Source organism: Cetorhinus maximus, chromosome 6, assembly GCF_964194155.1.
Source record: "Cetorhinus maximus chromosome 6, sCetMax3.hap1.1, whole genome shotgun sequence".
In the NCBI taxonomy this organism is placed as follows: Eukaryota; Metazoa; Chordata; class Chondrichthyes; order Lamniformes; family Cetorhinidae; genus Cetorhinus; species Cetorhinus maximus.
The window spans coordinates 115,176,136-115,194,599 of NC_135884.1; the positions used below are offsets into that span (position 1 = coordinate 115,176,136).

An 18,464-nucleotide genomic window follows, 5' to 3' on the forward strand; every position below is an offset into this window, starting at 1 on the left:
ACAGAAGACACAGTGAAGACGCCCTTCTCACCACTCACACGCCCCTTTTAACAACGCCTCTCCCTCCCCACTCTCACACTCAGCAGCCCTTCTTTCCAACCTCTGTCACCCTCACTCACTCAGCAGCCCCCTCTTTTCAAACCCCCCTCCCCCCAATCACGCACTCAGCAGTCCCTCTTCCCAAAACCTTTACCCCCACAAATTCACTCAGCAGATCCTAATCCCAACCCCCCTCCTTGCCCTACCTGCTGAACCCTGCAGAGACTCAGACTCTGCTGCTCTCCGACTACCCCATGCTTGCCAAACTCAGTGGAGACTTGGGCTCAGTTGCTCCCTCTTTCCTTGCCTGTTGAACCCCACAGAGACTCAGGCTCCACTGCTCCTCAACCCTCTGCCCGCAGCCTGCTGAACCCTGCGGAGACTCGGGCTCTGCTGCTCTCTCCCCCAAGGCTTGCCAAATCCTATGGATACTTGGGCTCCGCTGTTCACCCTACCTCAGCCTGCCAAAACCCAAGGCCCCACCTAGCGGCCAGCAGGAGAGTGCACCTTCCTGGTGGGATGAGTGACGGCAGCTGGGTTCGGGTTGGAGCATGGCTGAGTGGTGGCTCCCCCGGATCCTGCTCCCAGCCTGGTTACTGGCAGAGATTTTCCAGGCTCAGGCTTTCTCCTCCCGACTTTGGCTGTGACGGAGGCAACGGTAGCCGAGGGGAGGCAGAGGATGGAAAAAAATGAAAAGGGTGGAATTCCATTGTTCAGAGGCTGACAGCCTCCTCACACAATGGGAAACTCTTTCAAGTTACCAACAGTCACAGATTGCAATTCTTTTTCGAGTACAATCACAGTTCTTGGTTTTCCAGGAGTGGGACATGAACCCACAACCCTCTGATTCAAAGGCGAGGGTGCTATGGACTGAGCCACAGCTGACAAGTCGCCCTATGCTGATGACAATGTAAAATGATCCCTAATTGGGTCTTTGCATATGTAAATCAACTGCCAGCCTCCTTGGGACAGGCAACCTTCCTGCGTTCAGTCCTGCCATCAGTAAAATGCCCTGACGGCAGGACCGTGTTGCAGAGCTGATCCGACGGGACAATTTTACCAGCACCACCCCTCTCCCCCTGAAATTGGTAAAATCCTAGCCTTAAAGTTCATAACTCAGCACCGTAAGTGTACCTAGACCATATGGTCTGCAGCAGTTCAAGAAGCCAGCTCACCGCCACCTTTTTAAGGGCAGTTAGTGATGGGCAACAAATGCTGGCCTTGTTGATGGCGCTCACATTCCAAGAACAAATAAATTAAAACTACAATGCAGCAGCCATCACGTTAATGTTTTAACAATTTCTGGAACAGATTATTATTAGTTGTTTCAGGAACACAGTTTGCCTCGCAAAAATCCCAAATACTGCAAATGCTGTATGAAATGAAGTTCGTTGCTATCATGCTTTGAGGTATTTCACTGCTTCAATATTAACACATTTTAAAAATTGGTTTGTTTTCTGTAAAATGACATCAATTAAGATCCCAAATACTTGAGATCAGAAAGAATTTATGTAACAAAGTGGTTGCTTTACAGTTTTCATATTTTGTGCTGGTGAACTCCAGTAGCTTTATTTAATTTGGCACTACTCTGAACAGATACTAGAATACAAACATTTTTCTTCCTCAAATTTATTGGCTCCAAACGAACTGCCAAACAATGCTATGATGCTTTTACTGGCTTATTCAATCTGCCTCATGATATGGACCTCAGCTTTTGACACTGGGTTTAAATGCTATTGCAATTCAATATTTTATCATTTTTCAAAGACTGCAATTTTGTGCAGCATTTTTGGTATGTTCCATTTGCTTTCTAAAATTATACACCAAACATTGATAGCCTGCTAACAAGGCTAGACAATAATAATGTATTCTGTTCGGAACAAAATTATTAAAAGTTAATCACCTGCTTCTATCCAAAAAGAGTTTTGAAAAGCCAGATAGCCCACCTTGTAGGATCTCTTCATTCCTTTGAGTGATGTGCATTCTTTATTCACAGCCAAATTTGCTCAGCGTGGGGACAGATTTAAAAAATATATAATTTCTAAATAGGGAGTTATGCTGAGGGATACTTAGATATGGCAGAGTTCTGAAGCAAGTGGGAGTGGGTATTGTAGTAACATGGTGTTCGGGACTGTAAGGGTTAATGTGGGACTGGGGAAACAGAACCGCCCACATTATACTGTCGAGAGTCACATGAGTGTAGTAGTAAGTCTGAAAGAAGTCGGCATGAAGATAGCACTTAGTCAGGACTGTATATATGTATATGGTTATGTATTATTAATAAATAGTTATAAACCATACAAGCCTCTAGAACTCTTCGTGAGACAACATACAACCTCACAACAGATATCGAGGGCCAAATTGATCAAAATATACATAGGAGGCAGTTTAATTGTGGGCCAATGTAGTGCTTGAATAGGGAGTGAGAATAGGTACAACAGACTAAGGAAAATGTGCAAGTTAAGTGATGAACTGGGCATATATTGTACGTGTTGTGTAGGTGGAAATTTGAATTGGAGTTGCTATAATGATTAAGGATAAGAAAGTAGTTCAGATGTGAAATTCGTCCATGAGAAGACAGGTCCAGACAGAAAGAAAATAATAAATTATGTTATTTGAAACCAGCTAACAGCACATTGGGTTCAGAGATGGTAAAGACGAGAGCCTGGCGTAATTGAGTAGTGGGAGCATGTTCTGGAGGACGGAGGATTAGCATTGATGGAAGTGGATTCCCAGGTGTGCAAGTAGTGAGACCCCTTTGGAATTTGGAAGCAACAAAGGGGCTTCTGGGATGTGGGAATATTGGGCAAGGAGTCATGGCATCTGGAAGCAAAGTAGGATTGGTATTGGATATGGAAATAAGTATACATAGTCTCTTAGTGCAGAAGTATTAGGGAAGTGAGTGCTTAGGTACAGTACAACTAAATAAGAGCACGGTTTCACAGTAGTGGAGCATAGAAAAGTATTTTATGAGGATAAGGGACTTGTGGGATTATGGGGCTAGGGATTTAGCTTTATTTAGGAGAAAGGTTGAGTTCTGGCTGTACTATAGGGGCATGGGTGATGAACAGTATGAGATGGGGACTCAGGACAATATGGTTCATGCTTTAAAGGTCTAAGGTAGCCTCCCATTATAATTTTGGTTATAAGACTTCACCCCAACCTGCCCACAGTTCAACTGTATATGTTTCAAAACTATGTAAAAGTCCTTAATCAACTTAAAGCTGGTTCCCGGCTCCTGGTACCAAATTGTCTTTACGAACACTTCTTGAGCTAGTCAATATGGAAGTAGCCCCATTAGAGCCCTTCTGGTCAATCCTGCTATAAGTTTCTTAAGACAACTTACTGTGCTTTCACAGCATTATTCTCCAAAAAAGGTCAGTTAACATATGGACAAACTTCAGGCCAAAGTGGGTTGTAATAGAGGGAAGAGTGGGATAATGATGTTTTCAATTGGAGTTGTCAGTGGGTTAGAAAGCATGATAGAATAAAGAGGTCAGGTGAGTGGAAATGCTTATGAGAAGGAAGACCAGAGAAATCTATGGAGCAAACAGGACAGGCACGTTGGTTTAAATGATCATAGGGGGAATTTGTGCCACATTTTCAACTCATTCGCTTGGTCCCTGACAGTGTCCAGCTCTTAGCTCAATTCCCACTCCTGTCCAGCAGCCTAAATGTCATTTACATCAACTTTGGCCAAGAGGTAAATATTAAAATGAGGCCGTGGAGTTAAATTGGCTTAGGACTTTTTCAAATTCATTCATGGGGTGTGAACCTCAGTGGCTGGCCAGCACTTACTGCCCATCCTGATTGCCCTTGAGGTGGTGGTGATGAGCGGCCTTCTTGAAGTGCAGCAGTCCATGTTACCTCATGCCTATTAGTCAATGGGTGACTGCCACCAGCACCAAAACCAACCCTGGTTAAAATTAGAGCTGTCGAGACCAACAGCAGGTTTTCATGAAAGACTAAGTTTTTGAAGTAAAAGCATTATTGAAAGTACTTATGGATGGAAAATACATTATGACTAAGTTTAACTGTGTCTTGAAATATTTAATTTTCTAATTTCTTTTCTTTATCAAACCTTATTTCAGACGTTAAGATATTTCATTTCAAAAATGGTACTTTTCCCCCAAAAAAATGTTTTGAGTGATTTAACTGGTTTACGTTTCTTTTATGGGTAAATCCTCCTAATGGTCATTCATGATTGGCTGTTTTCATACAGCCTTCATAATTTCTAATTAATAATTTTCTAATCACTTTATTTGTTTTAATTTTTAAAAATCTGCTTTGCTGTATGTGTCAATCAACAATGACTGATGGAAAAAATGCAATAGTAAAGTGTGGTCTGCATGTAAAATATGTATATGACTCCTGAATCCCCTGTAGCACTGCCTGTGACAAAGTGGAGATATGCTCTTTCTTTCAAGTCGCTGTTGTCTTACTTTTGCTACTTTTCTCTCTCCTTGTATTTCTCTCTATTCCTTTGTTTCTCTTTTTTCCTAATCTCTCTCTCTTTTCACTCACCTATCTGTCTCATTTGCTCTATTCATTTGGTTAGGAAGAGGTGGGTGGTGTTGGGTGGCAGGGAAAGAAACTGACAAAGGCTGCAGACCACATTTTCTGGTGGTGGATGTGAGCCACTGGTTCAGGGAAGAATCAGCTAATGAAGGTAGTGGCTAATATGTAGCTGGAGGTATCTAGGGTGTGACCCTTATTCGCCAGTGAAGGGTATGGTCCACTCATTCATATCAGGCATATTTCCCTATATTACAACGTGGCTATATGTCAAATGTACTTAATTAAGTGTGAAGCATTTTGGGACGTCTTGAGGCCATGAGCGACACTCTATAAAATTGTATTTCTTGTCTCAATCCAAGATCTTTCATGTGAAACAAGGGGAGAAATGAAGAAAACTGAAAAAAAAAAATCCGTTTTTCCTCAATACATTTTCCATTAGTTGAAAAACAATGGGCAACAGCATCACAAATTTCTTCAAGACTACCATTCATTCCATTCTGCTGGGGAGAATCTTGTTGGAGCAAATTGAATAATATCTGTACATTGTTCAGATGAGGTGTTCTGGTTCAAAAATTGTGAAAATGACAGTTTAAGTACATGATGTTAAGAGAGTTGGTAAGAACTTGCTAACATTGCAATTTACTTAAGAAAGGGCCAAAAAAGAACATTGACAAACACTAATCTGGCAAGTTCACTAATTTCTTGATTGATCAAATTGATTCAAATTACTGGATAAAAAAAGCCTAAAACAGACATTCACTTTTAATTTTATATTTAAACATGCTTGTTTCCATCTGCTCACTTTTAGTACTGAAGGTGAAATTAATTCTAAATGAAAGGTCAAAATGTACATTCAGATATTAGTGCTTTACCTTATCAGCTTGACGCATGTAGCAGTAGAGAATTCCTCGCATGCATTTTACAGCGCAGTATTCCAGTTCATGAGTCCTTCCCTTGTCATCGTCAATGCGCCTATAAACGGGAGATAAATTTTCAATTATGTTATGTCTTATCAAAATAAAAATGAAATACTTTTAGCAATTTGCCCAGTCCCATTATTTTAAAATTAAAACAGGAAATTATCATTGGTAAATATTCACAACTAAATTAGTGGTGCAAATTAATTGAGCAATTAAAGCAGATCTGTTGTCCTTTTCAAGATGAATTATTCAGTTCAAATGGATTTAAAACAAATCAGCATTGTTGTATCAGAGCAAGCATGAAAGACTAGTGTCACCGTGAAAAACTGATCATAAAACAACTATGAAATATGAAATGCAGTATTGGAGTTGTGCTTGTTGATTTTGTTTATTGAATAAATAAATAGATTGGCAATCTGAGGAATAATTAAATGTCATAAAATAGTAAAATTTCCTGGTTAAAAAGATGCCAGACATCATGTATAATGCTTAGCACTGTACTGAATCAGAACTACCTTGTTTCATTTGAAACACTCAGATTTTAGAGCGAGAGGAAAGGGGGTGTTTAAAATTATGAAAGCATGAGACAGGATGGACAGATACAGACTGCCTACTTCCTCACGTGCAGGAGACACATTGACACAGGCCAGCTGAAATTAATACTCTGTTTCTATGTCGTAACTTCTTTCTATGTACCCGGTTACATTTTGATCCCACATATAGATATAATTTGCCCAGATATTAAAAATTAAAAGTAAAGTACAGTATCTCAAATCCGGCTGTCCAAAAACCAGAGTTGTCCAAAAACTGGACATTTTTAGATTATGCCATGCATCAATTTTAATTGAGTTAAAATTAAAGGAAAACTTACCATGACAATTTGGCTCAACGCTGCACTAGCGAGGAGTGGCACCTGACTAGTTATATCCTTCGCTGCTTGCATGCCAGTCTTTTCCCGCGCCCCACCCAACCCGGCTTGACCTGAACCGCTCGACCCAAAATCTGGCAAGATCTGAAATATGGCATTGCCCTGGTCCCGAGGTTGCTGGTTTTCAGGCACTGTGCCTGTATAGCGCCCCGTTGATGTTGCCTAGCAAGGTGTTAAGAAAAGCTGGAGAATGAGAAAGGCCATTGTGTTTGGACTCTCTAATGGATTATCTGCAAGAAGTTAATATCCATAGGCCAGAATTTTTCACTCGTCGGACGGTCGCATGCTGGGCCCGAACGAGCGTAAAATAACGCGTGATATTTCAGTCGGCTGGCACACACGGGAGTTGGCAGCATGCCCGACAACAATTAAAAGGTCTATTAAGACCATTAAAGTAATAATTAAGTTAAATTTTTTGCTGCTGTCCAACCTTATGGTTGGCGGGCAGGCGAAATTTTAGGAAACCTCATCCACAGGCAGGATGAGCTTTCCAACAGCAAATAAAAATTAAATAAAAATGTTTAAATTTCATTCATAACATGTCCCTGCTCATGTGACATGTTTTTTAACGTTTTAAAATTTTTTGCTTATAATTTTTTAAATCTTCAGCTCCTTGAGGCAGCTCTGTGCCTCAGGGAGCTTTTCCTGCGTGCACACACGCGCATGTGCAAACTTGCGCGCTCGCCCTCCTCCACCCCCACACAGGCAGCGCTGAGCGCTGCAGTGCACGTTTCATGCTGGGCGGGCCTTAATTGGCCCGCCAGCGAGAAATCACGGTCGGCTGTTCGCTTCCCGACCGCTCCCACTCGCCCCCGCCAAGCACGCGCAACGAGGGCAAAATCCTGGCCATAGTAATCTTCCAGATTTTGATTTCACAAAGCATGAATCCTAATGCTTTCACTCTAAACAGAAATGTTTCTACACCTTTCTGCAGCAAAAATGTTAAATCACTTCTTTAATTAGTAGCTTCAATTCAAAGTTAGCAATTGCTGACTGAGGAATTGTTTACATTTCCTTTTGTTCCTATTTTTTAATTTTAAATAATGCTCTCTGTTCTAAAGACTTGGATTTAGTACAAATAATTTTGTAACTTCTATTTCATCTACTAACTTCATTGTGTATTCTTTAGTATAGTAACTGCATCAAATGACAATAGAATGCTGCACCATGCCTCGGCAAAGATAATTAATTACTGTGATTGCAGAGCATGACAGCTAATGAACACACTGTTAATGGGAATATTTACTCCAACAGTAATTCATATTTCAGTTGAAAAATTGCTGGTCAAACAAAATTGAATTCCTGCTTTGCAAGTAATTTCTTTTGCAGAATTACATCTGATCACTACTGCAGCAGAAAATATTTTTTGAACATAAATAACATTCAGTTTCACATTCCTGTAAGTAATCAAGTACAATTACTATTTGGGCTGAGTGGTAACCAAGATAAATGAAGTTCAAATAGGGTGCAGTCTACATAGCCTTCTGTGATTGCCATACATCTCAGCACTAAGGTGCTCAAAGGGATGATTAAAGATGGTTTTCAAATCCAGGCCCAGTGGTTAAAGGCATATATCCTAACAATTAGGGCCATTAAGCCCTATGCCAAAATGACTGGATTCATGAATCCTTCCATTTGAAACAAAATATTCAAAATATAATCTAAGTATATATAAAATTACATGCAAAAATGAATTGTCATTAGTTTCAAAGCCTAGTCAAAGATTTTGTGGAATGAATGCATGTAGCAATACATGGCAAAAGGATGATCTTTGCATGTCACCCAGCAGTTTACACTGTAGCTTTTAAAAAGTCTTTTTTGGATCTAGCACCCAATCCATCACCAAGATCACTTATATCACCTCCTGAATTCTTAACTGTAAAAAAGTTCATTCACAGTTTTAACAGTTTCAGGCTCAACATAACCTCCATACCAACACTTTTACAGAAAGATTATATTGTATTGAGTAAAGTTGGCAAACAGGTATTTGACTACCATTTTCAAACCCAATCAACATTTTTTTCTTAAATAACTGCACAAAATGTGGTCTAATTTCAAAAATCATTTGAATTTTATTATTCAGTAAAAGCATTGGACAAAATTTGCCACTGACAGTGAAATCCTGCCGCTGGGCCCAAGATCAGAAGCCAACCACACTTCAGCTGACAGTGGGACCTTGGGAAACCAATGAAAAGAGCTGAATTATCAATATAGCTGTGTTCTTTCATATTGTTTCTGGTTGAAATGGTTCTGTACTGTTCTATGTTGAGCTGAGATTCCTAATGCTCTGGATTATTATCTGATTTCCCATCCCTCCCACCACTGTTAATGGTCTGGCCGAGATTGGGAGTGTGGGGGTATATCCTGTGACCTGCCATTCAACAACATGGTATTGTACATAAATGAAAAACTTCATGGAGCTTATACTACCATTATCTCCAAAAGTTACAACATGGCTGCAGTAAATCCAAGTTATGTAACTTTACACATTATGACCCATGGAAAAAATCAAGATAACAATGTTTGACAAAAGAAAGAGAAGAAAAGCTTGCACTTCTATAGCAATTTTCATGACCTCAGGATAGCTCAAAGAGCTTTGTAACATATTAGCTGTGAAGAGTAGCTGTAATAAAGGGAAATTCATTAGTCAATTTGCAAACAGTTCCCACAAACACAGTAGAATAAATGGTCAATTAATTTATTTTGTTGACGTTGATTAAGGTAATAAATATTGATCAGAACTGCACATTGAGAAACATATAGGAGAAACTGACCTCTATCTCGCCTATTGGTTGGTTAAAAAGTTGGAAGGACCAATTTCTCAACATCTTGCATGCCCGCTCTGCCCTGGAAGAACATCAGCTCTCTAAGTGCTAGCCAGCGACAGCAAAATGTCTGGGACACCTGCTTAAAACTGGCAACAGGCAACCTGAATATGCTAATTAGGCCTATTGCCTGTTTTCTGACCCTAGTACCAAATTCAACTTATACTGGATGGAGCATGGTGTACCTTGTTATCTCTGCCCTGTCAACAATGGTCAAACCAGCAGGCCTTAATGGTCTGTCACATTATTGTTCCATTTCTAAAGTGTGCTAATGCATTATGGTTGCTAATTTCAAACATCCTCACTCTCCACTTGGAATAAGGCATTAATATTTTTCTTCCTTATATAGTCATTCCATTAAAGAAATTGAGGAATAATATCTTCTTATTGAGACCTGTATTTTCTGCACATATGTGAATACTTTGTTATAGCATCAAAATCTGTTATATGAGAACAACTTCCACAATTGCAATTTATTAAACATTGCAATTAATGTGGATAAATGATGGTTTGCTGACTTCAAGCTTTAATTTTCAAGACATCAGTAACATAAAGAGGGACTTAAAGAAGAAAGATGGTATTTGTTCTACATTTGTTTATATTAATTTCTACTTGTTTTATGTCAGCTTTTATGTTTACTCATATGCTGATGAGATTATCAGGAAATTTCACCATAAATTTTCATTGACTTGATCAACACAGTGTAACGATCACCGTAGAGACTATTAATTTTTTAAAAAGATACTTGAATTTCCAGTGACTGACTGGAAGGATCATATGGCAAAATTTGAAGTCACAAGAGTTTTACTGCAATAAACAAACTAAAAACAACATTGTCTAAACACTATTCAGTGCACAACTTATACTCTACAGAACAGATCCCCATTTAACTTTTAAAACGACCGAAAATTCCTCTTAGGCGCAGCAAGTAATTAGGAAAGCTAATAAAATGTTATTGTTTACTGTGAGGGGAATTGAATATAAAATGTAAGGAGGTTATGCTTCATTCTACGGGGTAATGGTGAGACCATATCTGGAATACTGTGTACAGTATTGGTCTCCTTATTTAAGGAAAGATGTAACTGCGTTCGAAACAGTCCAGAAAAGGTTTACTAGACTAATGGAATGAGCGGGTTGTCTTATGAGGAAATGTTTGACAGGTTAAGCTTGAATCCACTGGAGTTTAGAAGAGTAAAAGGTGACTTGATCAAAACCTTTAAAATTCTGAGGAGTCTTGAGAGTGGGTGTGGAGAGGATGTTTCCTCTTGTGGGAGAATCTAGGACTAGGGGTCATGGTTTAAAAATAAGGTGTCACTCATTTAAGACAGAAATGAGGAGAAATTTTTTCTCTCAGAAGTTCATGAGTCTTTGGAACTCTCTTCCTCAAAAGGTAGTGTCTTGGAAGCAGGGTCTTGGAATATTTTTAAGGCAGAGCTAGATGGATTCTTGATTAACAAGGTGTGAAAGGTTATTGGGGGGTAGGTGGGAGGTTACAATCAGATCAGCCGTGATCTTATTGAATGGCGGAGCAAGCTTGAAGGGCCAAGTGGCCTACTCCTGCTCCTAGTTCGTATGTTTGTATACTTTACTCTGTCCCTCAAGTGGACATTTCATTCTCCAGGAACCAGTTCAAAGCTAATCTCAGCTCCTGATATTTTGCTTCCTTTTTGCTTTCCTAGCTGGATAACTTCTAATCCCTGTACTGACTTTCAAGGTACAGGTTTCTCCGGAGATTTCTCCTTCTAGCCAAAGCTAGGTGAATCTTCCGGCCCCATTTAAATCCTCAAAAACTTGATCTCTTCATTCTGAGCATGAGCTCCCATCCGCATTCTGCATGGTGAATAAGAGACTGACTGCCTCTATCTCTCTGCTCTCTTTCTCTCTCTCCTGCTCTCTCCTTCTCTTAGATTCTTGCAGACTGATCTGTTTATCAGGTTCAGTGATATCTTAGAAAACCCTGCAAGTCGATACTACAATGGCTTGCTATGGAATCTTCCCCTCTCAAAGCACATCTCCATGGCAACGTGAATCACATGGATCTTGTATCCAGGTAGAAGTGCTAATTATCTATTCTCTGGACCCCCAACTTCATTTTATCTTGCAATTAAATAGACAGTTTAAGGTAATAACCATGGAAAAAACCTGACATTCCTAACATCTTCCTGTGAGACTTAGAGACTAGCAATCTACCCATATCTGTGATAGATGCTCTTGCCATTATCTACTCTTGTGAATATCTTGAACCTTCTTCCCAGTAAGACAGCCTGGGCCTCATTATCCCCATAGCAACCAAGCTACCTAGGTTTGTTGTCAGCAGGATTTGGAGCAGATCACATGATCCCCTTTAATACTCCATTTTACCTTAAATTAAACAGATAGTTCCAAAACATAACAAACGTATAAACTTCGTATTTGTAATCAGTAATCGGTTTAAGTTTTGGTGTATGTCAGATCAAGAAAATTAATGCCTGTATATCTTCAGTATGGGCTCTCAAATACACTCCCAGTTCATCTTTCCTTTCATTAGGACCAAGTCTCTTTTGACTTGCTTATCCATCCAAGCTCAACTAATACTAACCTAGTAGCGTGGGCACAAGCTAAATGTTGAATACATCTTAAGATCAACATTAGAAAAAACAAACAGTAATTTGCGTTGGTCTACTCTGATTTTATCTTGTGCAATTTTTAAAAGCTTGCACAAGACTTGGCACGTGGAGTCACATTTTTTACCAAATATAATCTATCACAGGAATTGTTTCACATATAACTTCAATGAAGCATGTCTGACAAGCCAGGAAATTAACTTCAAGTACAAAAGTGCTTACTTCATCAATAATCACTTGCAAAAGGCTTCATAAGTATAGATGTCTATGCAAAATAAGTGAATACTGCTGGTATATGTTAATCAAAAAGCTACTCTTATTTGCAGTGTTTGTTAGTCTAAGGAATATTAAAACAAAGTTATTTAGCTATGCATGGAACAGTCAACATAACATTAACAGAAATGATTATCAAAAAACATATTGTAACAGTTCAAGGCTTCTACAAAAGGCATGTATTTAATGTCACACAGGATTATATATTTGTCATTTGCAATTTGAATTGTCAGCTTTATCATTTGAGTATTTATTTAAAATATATCTGGTAACCTGCTGGTTCGCTTTGTAGATTAAAAATGTAGTAGTACTGAAGGAATAAATGCTTCCACTGAGTCGGATATGTATTATTCAGTTGTTTTTAAAAAACAGTTTTCTAGAGTTTAGCACAGCTCCATCTGTCTTTCCGGGTTATTCTACATGGTCCACAGACACATAAGAATCCTGAGTTATTGGGTGCAATTTTAACATTGAGAGTGCATGGGTTTGGGTGCATGTGCATAGGAAAAACCAGGAAAAAGCATTAGCATGTTGTTCCTTAAAATTAAGAATTCTGGAAGCACCCCAGCTCAGAGACAGGCCTAAATGGTCTGGTTGCCAAGGGGGTGGGGGTGAAATTCAAATAGAAACTTATTGAAATCAAGTGACAGTTTCACATCTGTACACAGTAACTCACAGAAAGGGGACAGAAGCTTTTTGTGACAGGGAGAGAGTGACAGATCACACACTGCTGTGTGGAGCAGCCAAGCTGCTGATATTGTGGGGAAACAAAATGCTCGTAAGAGTTTGTTTTCTGTTGCAAAGCAAGGAAACAAAACAGTCAGGGCTTTTGGAGGTTTAAGGAATAATGAGTTGCCATGATGGGCCTTGCTGGCAGAAATTGGATCTGGAAGACTGAGATTGAGCGGAATGACTTTGAAGGACACTGGAAGTTGCAACCTAATGCAGCTGTGAGAAGTGAGCCTGCAGGAGAGTCGGGAGCAACATTGAACTTGTTCTTGTAATGTTACACATCTGCCAGAAATGTGGTGAACAGAGAAAGGGGTTGCAAGGCATATCTTGTTTGCATTAGTTAATGTGGAAGTACCTTTTCTGTAGTTAGGTGTATTAATTGCCTATTAATTGTTTGAGTATTGTTGATTTTAGTTTCTATGGGGACTGTAACTATGTTGAGAAGCCAGCTCCAATCCATCGACTCCTGCATTTAACTGGAGTACACTGGATTGTTTGCAGAAAGATGGGTTACTTATTAACACGTGCTAATCACTCAATTGAAGCGATATTTCAACTGACTGCCAAAATTCTATCCATGACTCTCCTGGGTTTCCTGAATATTGCCAGTTAAAGCAAGACAAAAATACAAAGGTTGATTCAAACTCATGGAAACACTGCACAACTGCATTCTCACCTATTAGTGCAAAAGGATTTGGTCATAATACTTTCTACACTTTGCAAGTTTCCTGAATCACTTCTGGGATGGGTGGCACCTTGGTTCCCTTAGATTGGGCCTTGCACAAGGAGCAACAAGACCAGCACCTGTACGGCACCTTCTTACTGTTGAAAGACCTGAACCTGGACATCAGAGAGGGGACCATAAGCAGCAGGAGCATGCTGTTCAGAGACCTGCAGTTGGATAGCAAAGAGGGGAGCAGCAGAGAGGTTCAGCTTGTACGAGGCACTATCCACAACAGAGTCTACAGGCAGATGCTGAGTTTATTTGGTATGCAAGAACAACAGTGTGTCATGTCGTAGCAGACATCTGCAACCTGTTAGAAGAAGACTTGCTACTTGCTGGACCTGGTGGTCACATGTTAGCTGTGGCTATCAAAGTCACCAGTATTCTCAATGTTTTTTCCTCTGGATCCTTCAAGGAAACATATATAGGATATCCCAATTGGCAATCCACAAATGCATATGAAAGGTGGCTTGTTTACCATTTGACAACTGTGTTAACATCGCTTGTAGTGATGCCAGTCAAAATGAGGGGGTTTTCTAGCTGGCTTCCCACTGGTACAGGGCATCATCGACGGCATATACTTGGCAATCTGGGCACTCCCAGATCACTGAGGAATATTTGGACTCCTACTCTGTAAATGTGGATCTGATGTGCAAACACAAAAGGATATCTCTGCAGATGTGCATAAGCTTCCCAGGGAGCTGAGGGCGTAGGGTGATGCACCCAAAAGGACGAAGGTGAATATGCAACTGTACTCACCTTTCCTGAGCCAGTTAGGTTATTAAAGCACTGAATCCAGGTGGATGGCACAGTGCTCCTAATGCTGACCTCCAGAGCTATTTCCAGCCATCTCTCCATATCAGCAGGTTTCTTCCTCCCATTGCTGGAGATGAGTTTGTATCCCTGGCCACCCAGTCCCAGCCGCACATCAAAGGAAGTGTCATTAATGTGGGGTGCAGCCTTTGATTGTCTTGACTCTATACTAACAGTTCTTCCTCTTTTGCTTCCAAAAGAATCTCCTGCAAATTGCATCTTTCAGTTGGCTATTTAAATACGTCCGTTGCCACATAATCAATGACAACCCAGAAGAAAAATGATAATAAGATGGCTAGGTTAAAAAAAGTCAGACACTAAAATTACTTGTGGATTTCCGACATGATATCAGATACCTGGTTCTCAACAAGTGTCTGAGTTAATATAGGGGCCATTGTGCTTCTTAATAAAGTGCTGTTAGGGAAGGAGATCCAGGATTTTGACCCAGTGACAGTGAAGGAACAACGATACATTTCCAAGTCAGGATGATGTGTGACTTGGAGGGGGGCTTCCAGGTGGTGGTGTTCCCACGCTGGGTCAAAATCCTGAAGTTCCGTCCCTAACAGCACTGTGGATGTATCTAAGCCACATGGATAGCAGGTGTTCAAGAAGGCAGTTCATCACCAACTTCTCAATTGGGGATGGGCAATAAATGCTGGCTTAGTCAGCGACGCCCACATACCGTGAATGAATTAAAAAAATCTGCTGTCCTTGTCCTAGGTGGTAGAGGTCATGGGTTTGGAAGGTGCTGTCGAAGGAGTCTTAGTGAGTTGCTGAAGTGCATCTTGTAGATGGTACACACTGCTCCCACTGTGCATCAGCGGTGGAGGGAGTGGATGTTGAAGTTGGTGAATAGGGGCCAGTCAAGCAGGCTGCTTTGTCCTGAATGGTGTTGAACTTCTTCAGTGTTGTTGGAACTGCACTCATCCAGTCAAGTGGAGAGTATTCCATCACACTCCCGACTTGTACCTTGTAGATGGTGGACAAGCTTTGGAGAGTCAGGAGGTAAGCTACTTATTAAGTAAGTTACTTACAAAGGAAGATGGTTGTGGTTTTTGGAGGGCAGTCATCTCAGCTCCAGGATATCACTGCAGGAGTTCCTCAAGGTAGTTTCATAGGCCCAACCATCTTCAGCTGCTTCATCAATGACCTTCCTTCCATCATAAGGTCAAAAGTGGGGATGTTCACTGAGGATTGCACAATGTTCAGCACCATTTGCAACTCCTCAGATACTGAAGCAGCCCATGTCCAAATGCAGCAAGACCTGGACAATATCCAGGCTTGGGCTGACAAGTGGCAAGTAACATTCACATCACACAAGTGTCAGGCAATGACTATCTCCAACAGGAGAGAATCCAACCATTGCTCCTTGATGTTCAATGGTATTACCATCACTAAATCCCGCACTGTCAGTGTCCTGGGGGTCACCGTTGACCATAAACTGAACTGGACTAGCCATATAAATACTGCAGCTACAAGAGCAGGTCAGAGGTTAGGAATCCTGCAATGAGTAACTAACCTCCTGACTCCCCAAAGCCTGCCCACCATCTACAAGGCACAAGTCAGGAGTGTGATGGAATATTCCCCACTTGCCTGGATTAGTGCAGCTCCAGCAACAATCAAGAAGCTTGACACCGTCCAGGACAAAGCAACCCGCTTGATGAGCACCACATCCACAAACATTCACTCCCTCCACCACCGATGCACAATAGCAGCAGTGTGTACCATCCACAAGATGCACTGCAGGAATTCACCAAGGCTCCTCAGACAGCACCTTCCAAACCCATGACCACCACCATCTAGAATGACAAGGGCAGCAGATAGATGGGAACACCACCACCTGGAAATTCCCCTCCAAGCCACTCACCATCCTGGCTTGGAAATAGATCACCGTTCCTTCACTGTTGCTGGGCCAAAATCCCGGAACTCCCTTCCTAACAGCACTGTAGGTGTAGCTACACCACACAGACTGCAGCGATTCAAGAAAGTAGCTCACCACCACCTTCTCAAGGGCAACTAGGGATGGGCAATAAATGCTGGCCCAGCCAGCAAAGCCCACATCCCGTGAATGAATTAAAAAAACTCTCTGCAGAATTCCCGGCCTCTGACCTGCTCTTCTAGCCACAGCATTTACATGGCTGGTCAATGGTAACCCTCAGAATGTTGATAGTGGGGGGTTCAGTGATGGTAATGCCACAGAATGTAAGGGGGTCATGATATAATTCTCTCGTAGAGATTGTCATTACCTGGCACTTGTGTGACGTGAAGGGATAGAGGTCATGGGTTTGGAAGGTGCTGTTGAAGGAGTCTTAGTGAGTTGCTGAAGTGCATCTTGTAGATGTTACACACTGCTCCCACTGTGCATCAGCGGTGGAGGGAATGAATGTTGAAGGTGGTGAATAGGGTGCCAATCAAGCAGGCTGCTTTGTCCGGAATGGTGTTGAACTTCTTCAGTGTTGTTGGAGACAGTGCTAACAAACATGCTCAATGGAGATGGAGAAGGTAGGATGCCAAATGTTCTTCGGCTGTTAAATTGGGGGACTTCAATCTGGCTGTAAAACATAAGTGGTCACGGAGGGGCTGGGGGGCAGTAGCAAGCTACTAACATTTTCAGCACAGGTTGGGGGCTACAAAACTATATCTAAAGGAGGAGGAACAAACTGGCAAAGCATTTAATAGGAGTGCGGGGTATGGTTTTGATAGAAAATACATTTGTAAAAGCCAATTTGTGTTACTTCAGCGTATCTATTAGGAATGGTAGCATTTATGTGGTTTCCAAAGATTAGTCTTGCTTTTCTTGTCAGCCATGAATTTTATTTTATGGAAGAGGTTTAACAAGTGCATTTTACCTGAAATTCTGAGAGCAAGTTTCTTGTCCAGAGGAAGTGGGAATTTCTGAAGCGCAGATGGAATTCTCACTACAACAAATTAATACTTAAGGGTTTTGTAGGTAGGCGATGAAGAAATTACCTGGACAATCAGTTTTATGAATTCTAAAAAGTAATATACCTCAACAGAACTGAGAAATCAAACTTGTTTTCAGGCACTGGGTTATTTTCAACTTATACATCTTTACACTGACAAACAGTACAATCTAATGCTTTTGGTACTATTATTATGTTACTTTTGTGAAGCCTGTAACAGTACCACTGAGAGGCATTTCAGTTTTGGTGATTAGGACATAGGAATTTTCAAAACATTTTTAAATGAAATATGGGTGACACACTGAAGCCTTTTAACTATATGAAAAATTTATGTTCTCCGCTCCCATTTCTCATCAAATTTCTCTCCTGTGTTAACTCAGTTCCAAAGGTGCTGTTTCAAAGGTGCTGGTCACACTTCTGTATCTTTGCCCAGGTGACCATTATTTATATGTAATACTTGACTTAAATTATTGGCAGGTCATAAGTCATGAAAGTGTAATAATTTTCATGTTATTATTGTGATTTATTGTAAAGGTAGGTTAATAGTGAGGTTTTGATTCGTTTCTGTGTATAGGTGTGTGTGGGTTTTAATTGAATTACAGACAGCTAGCCTGGGTGCTTTGATGTATCAGAAGACAAGCTAGGTTTGAAATGCTAAATACGTAAACATGGCTGAAGTTTTAGAATGTGCATTGTGAAGAACATTTGCATTTTGAGATAAACCAGAGTCGTGAATTTCAAAGAGATGGTAAGATGTTACATCTAGTCAACAGAGGCTAAGCCAAACAGTGTGTTTATTTTTCCCAAAGAGTACTGATAATGAGTACAATAAACATGGAATATTTATATTATGGAAAAAGAAAAGTTGCAAAGACATATTAGAACAATGGGATTTACATTAAAAAGGGAGAAACATGTATAAAGGAGATGAGGTTATATGTAAGGAAGAAGGCATTCTAAGTTCTAATAAGTGTGAAAAGCCTCCAGCCTCTACGCACCAAGCTGCTGCCAAAGGAACTGAAGCTAAGAGAATTCACTCTGAATATCACTGTCCGGGGTATTGTGTGCTTTGCCTGGGTGTGTTGAAATCTATCTTATTTCACTGTTGCCTTAATGAAGGTGTAACTGGGGGGTCAGATTAATTAGGGGAGCTACGAGTTATCTA

The 18,464-nt window shown here is 40.6% G+C and overlaps 1 protein-coding gene across 5 annotated transcripts in view; it reads right to left on the bottom strand.

Annotated features, from left to right (window-relative positions):
- phkb (phosphorylase kinase, beta) overlaps positions 1–18,464 on the bottom strand; it is a 270,585-nt gene that overhangs the window by 185,844 nt on the left and 66,277 nt on the right. For 4 of the 5 annotated variants that reach the window (XM_078544342.1, XM_078544340.1, XM_078544341.1 and 1 more), the window contains one exon: positions 5,430–5,529. In XM_078544342.1, coding sequence (XP_078400468.1) covers positions 5,430–5,529 — 100 coding nt within the window. Of the gene's footprint in view, positions 1–5,429; positions 5,530–6,348; positions 6,371–18,464 lie in introns of those variants that run through there. The other variant, XM_078544344.1, reaches the window with a different exon arrangement.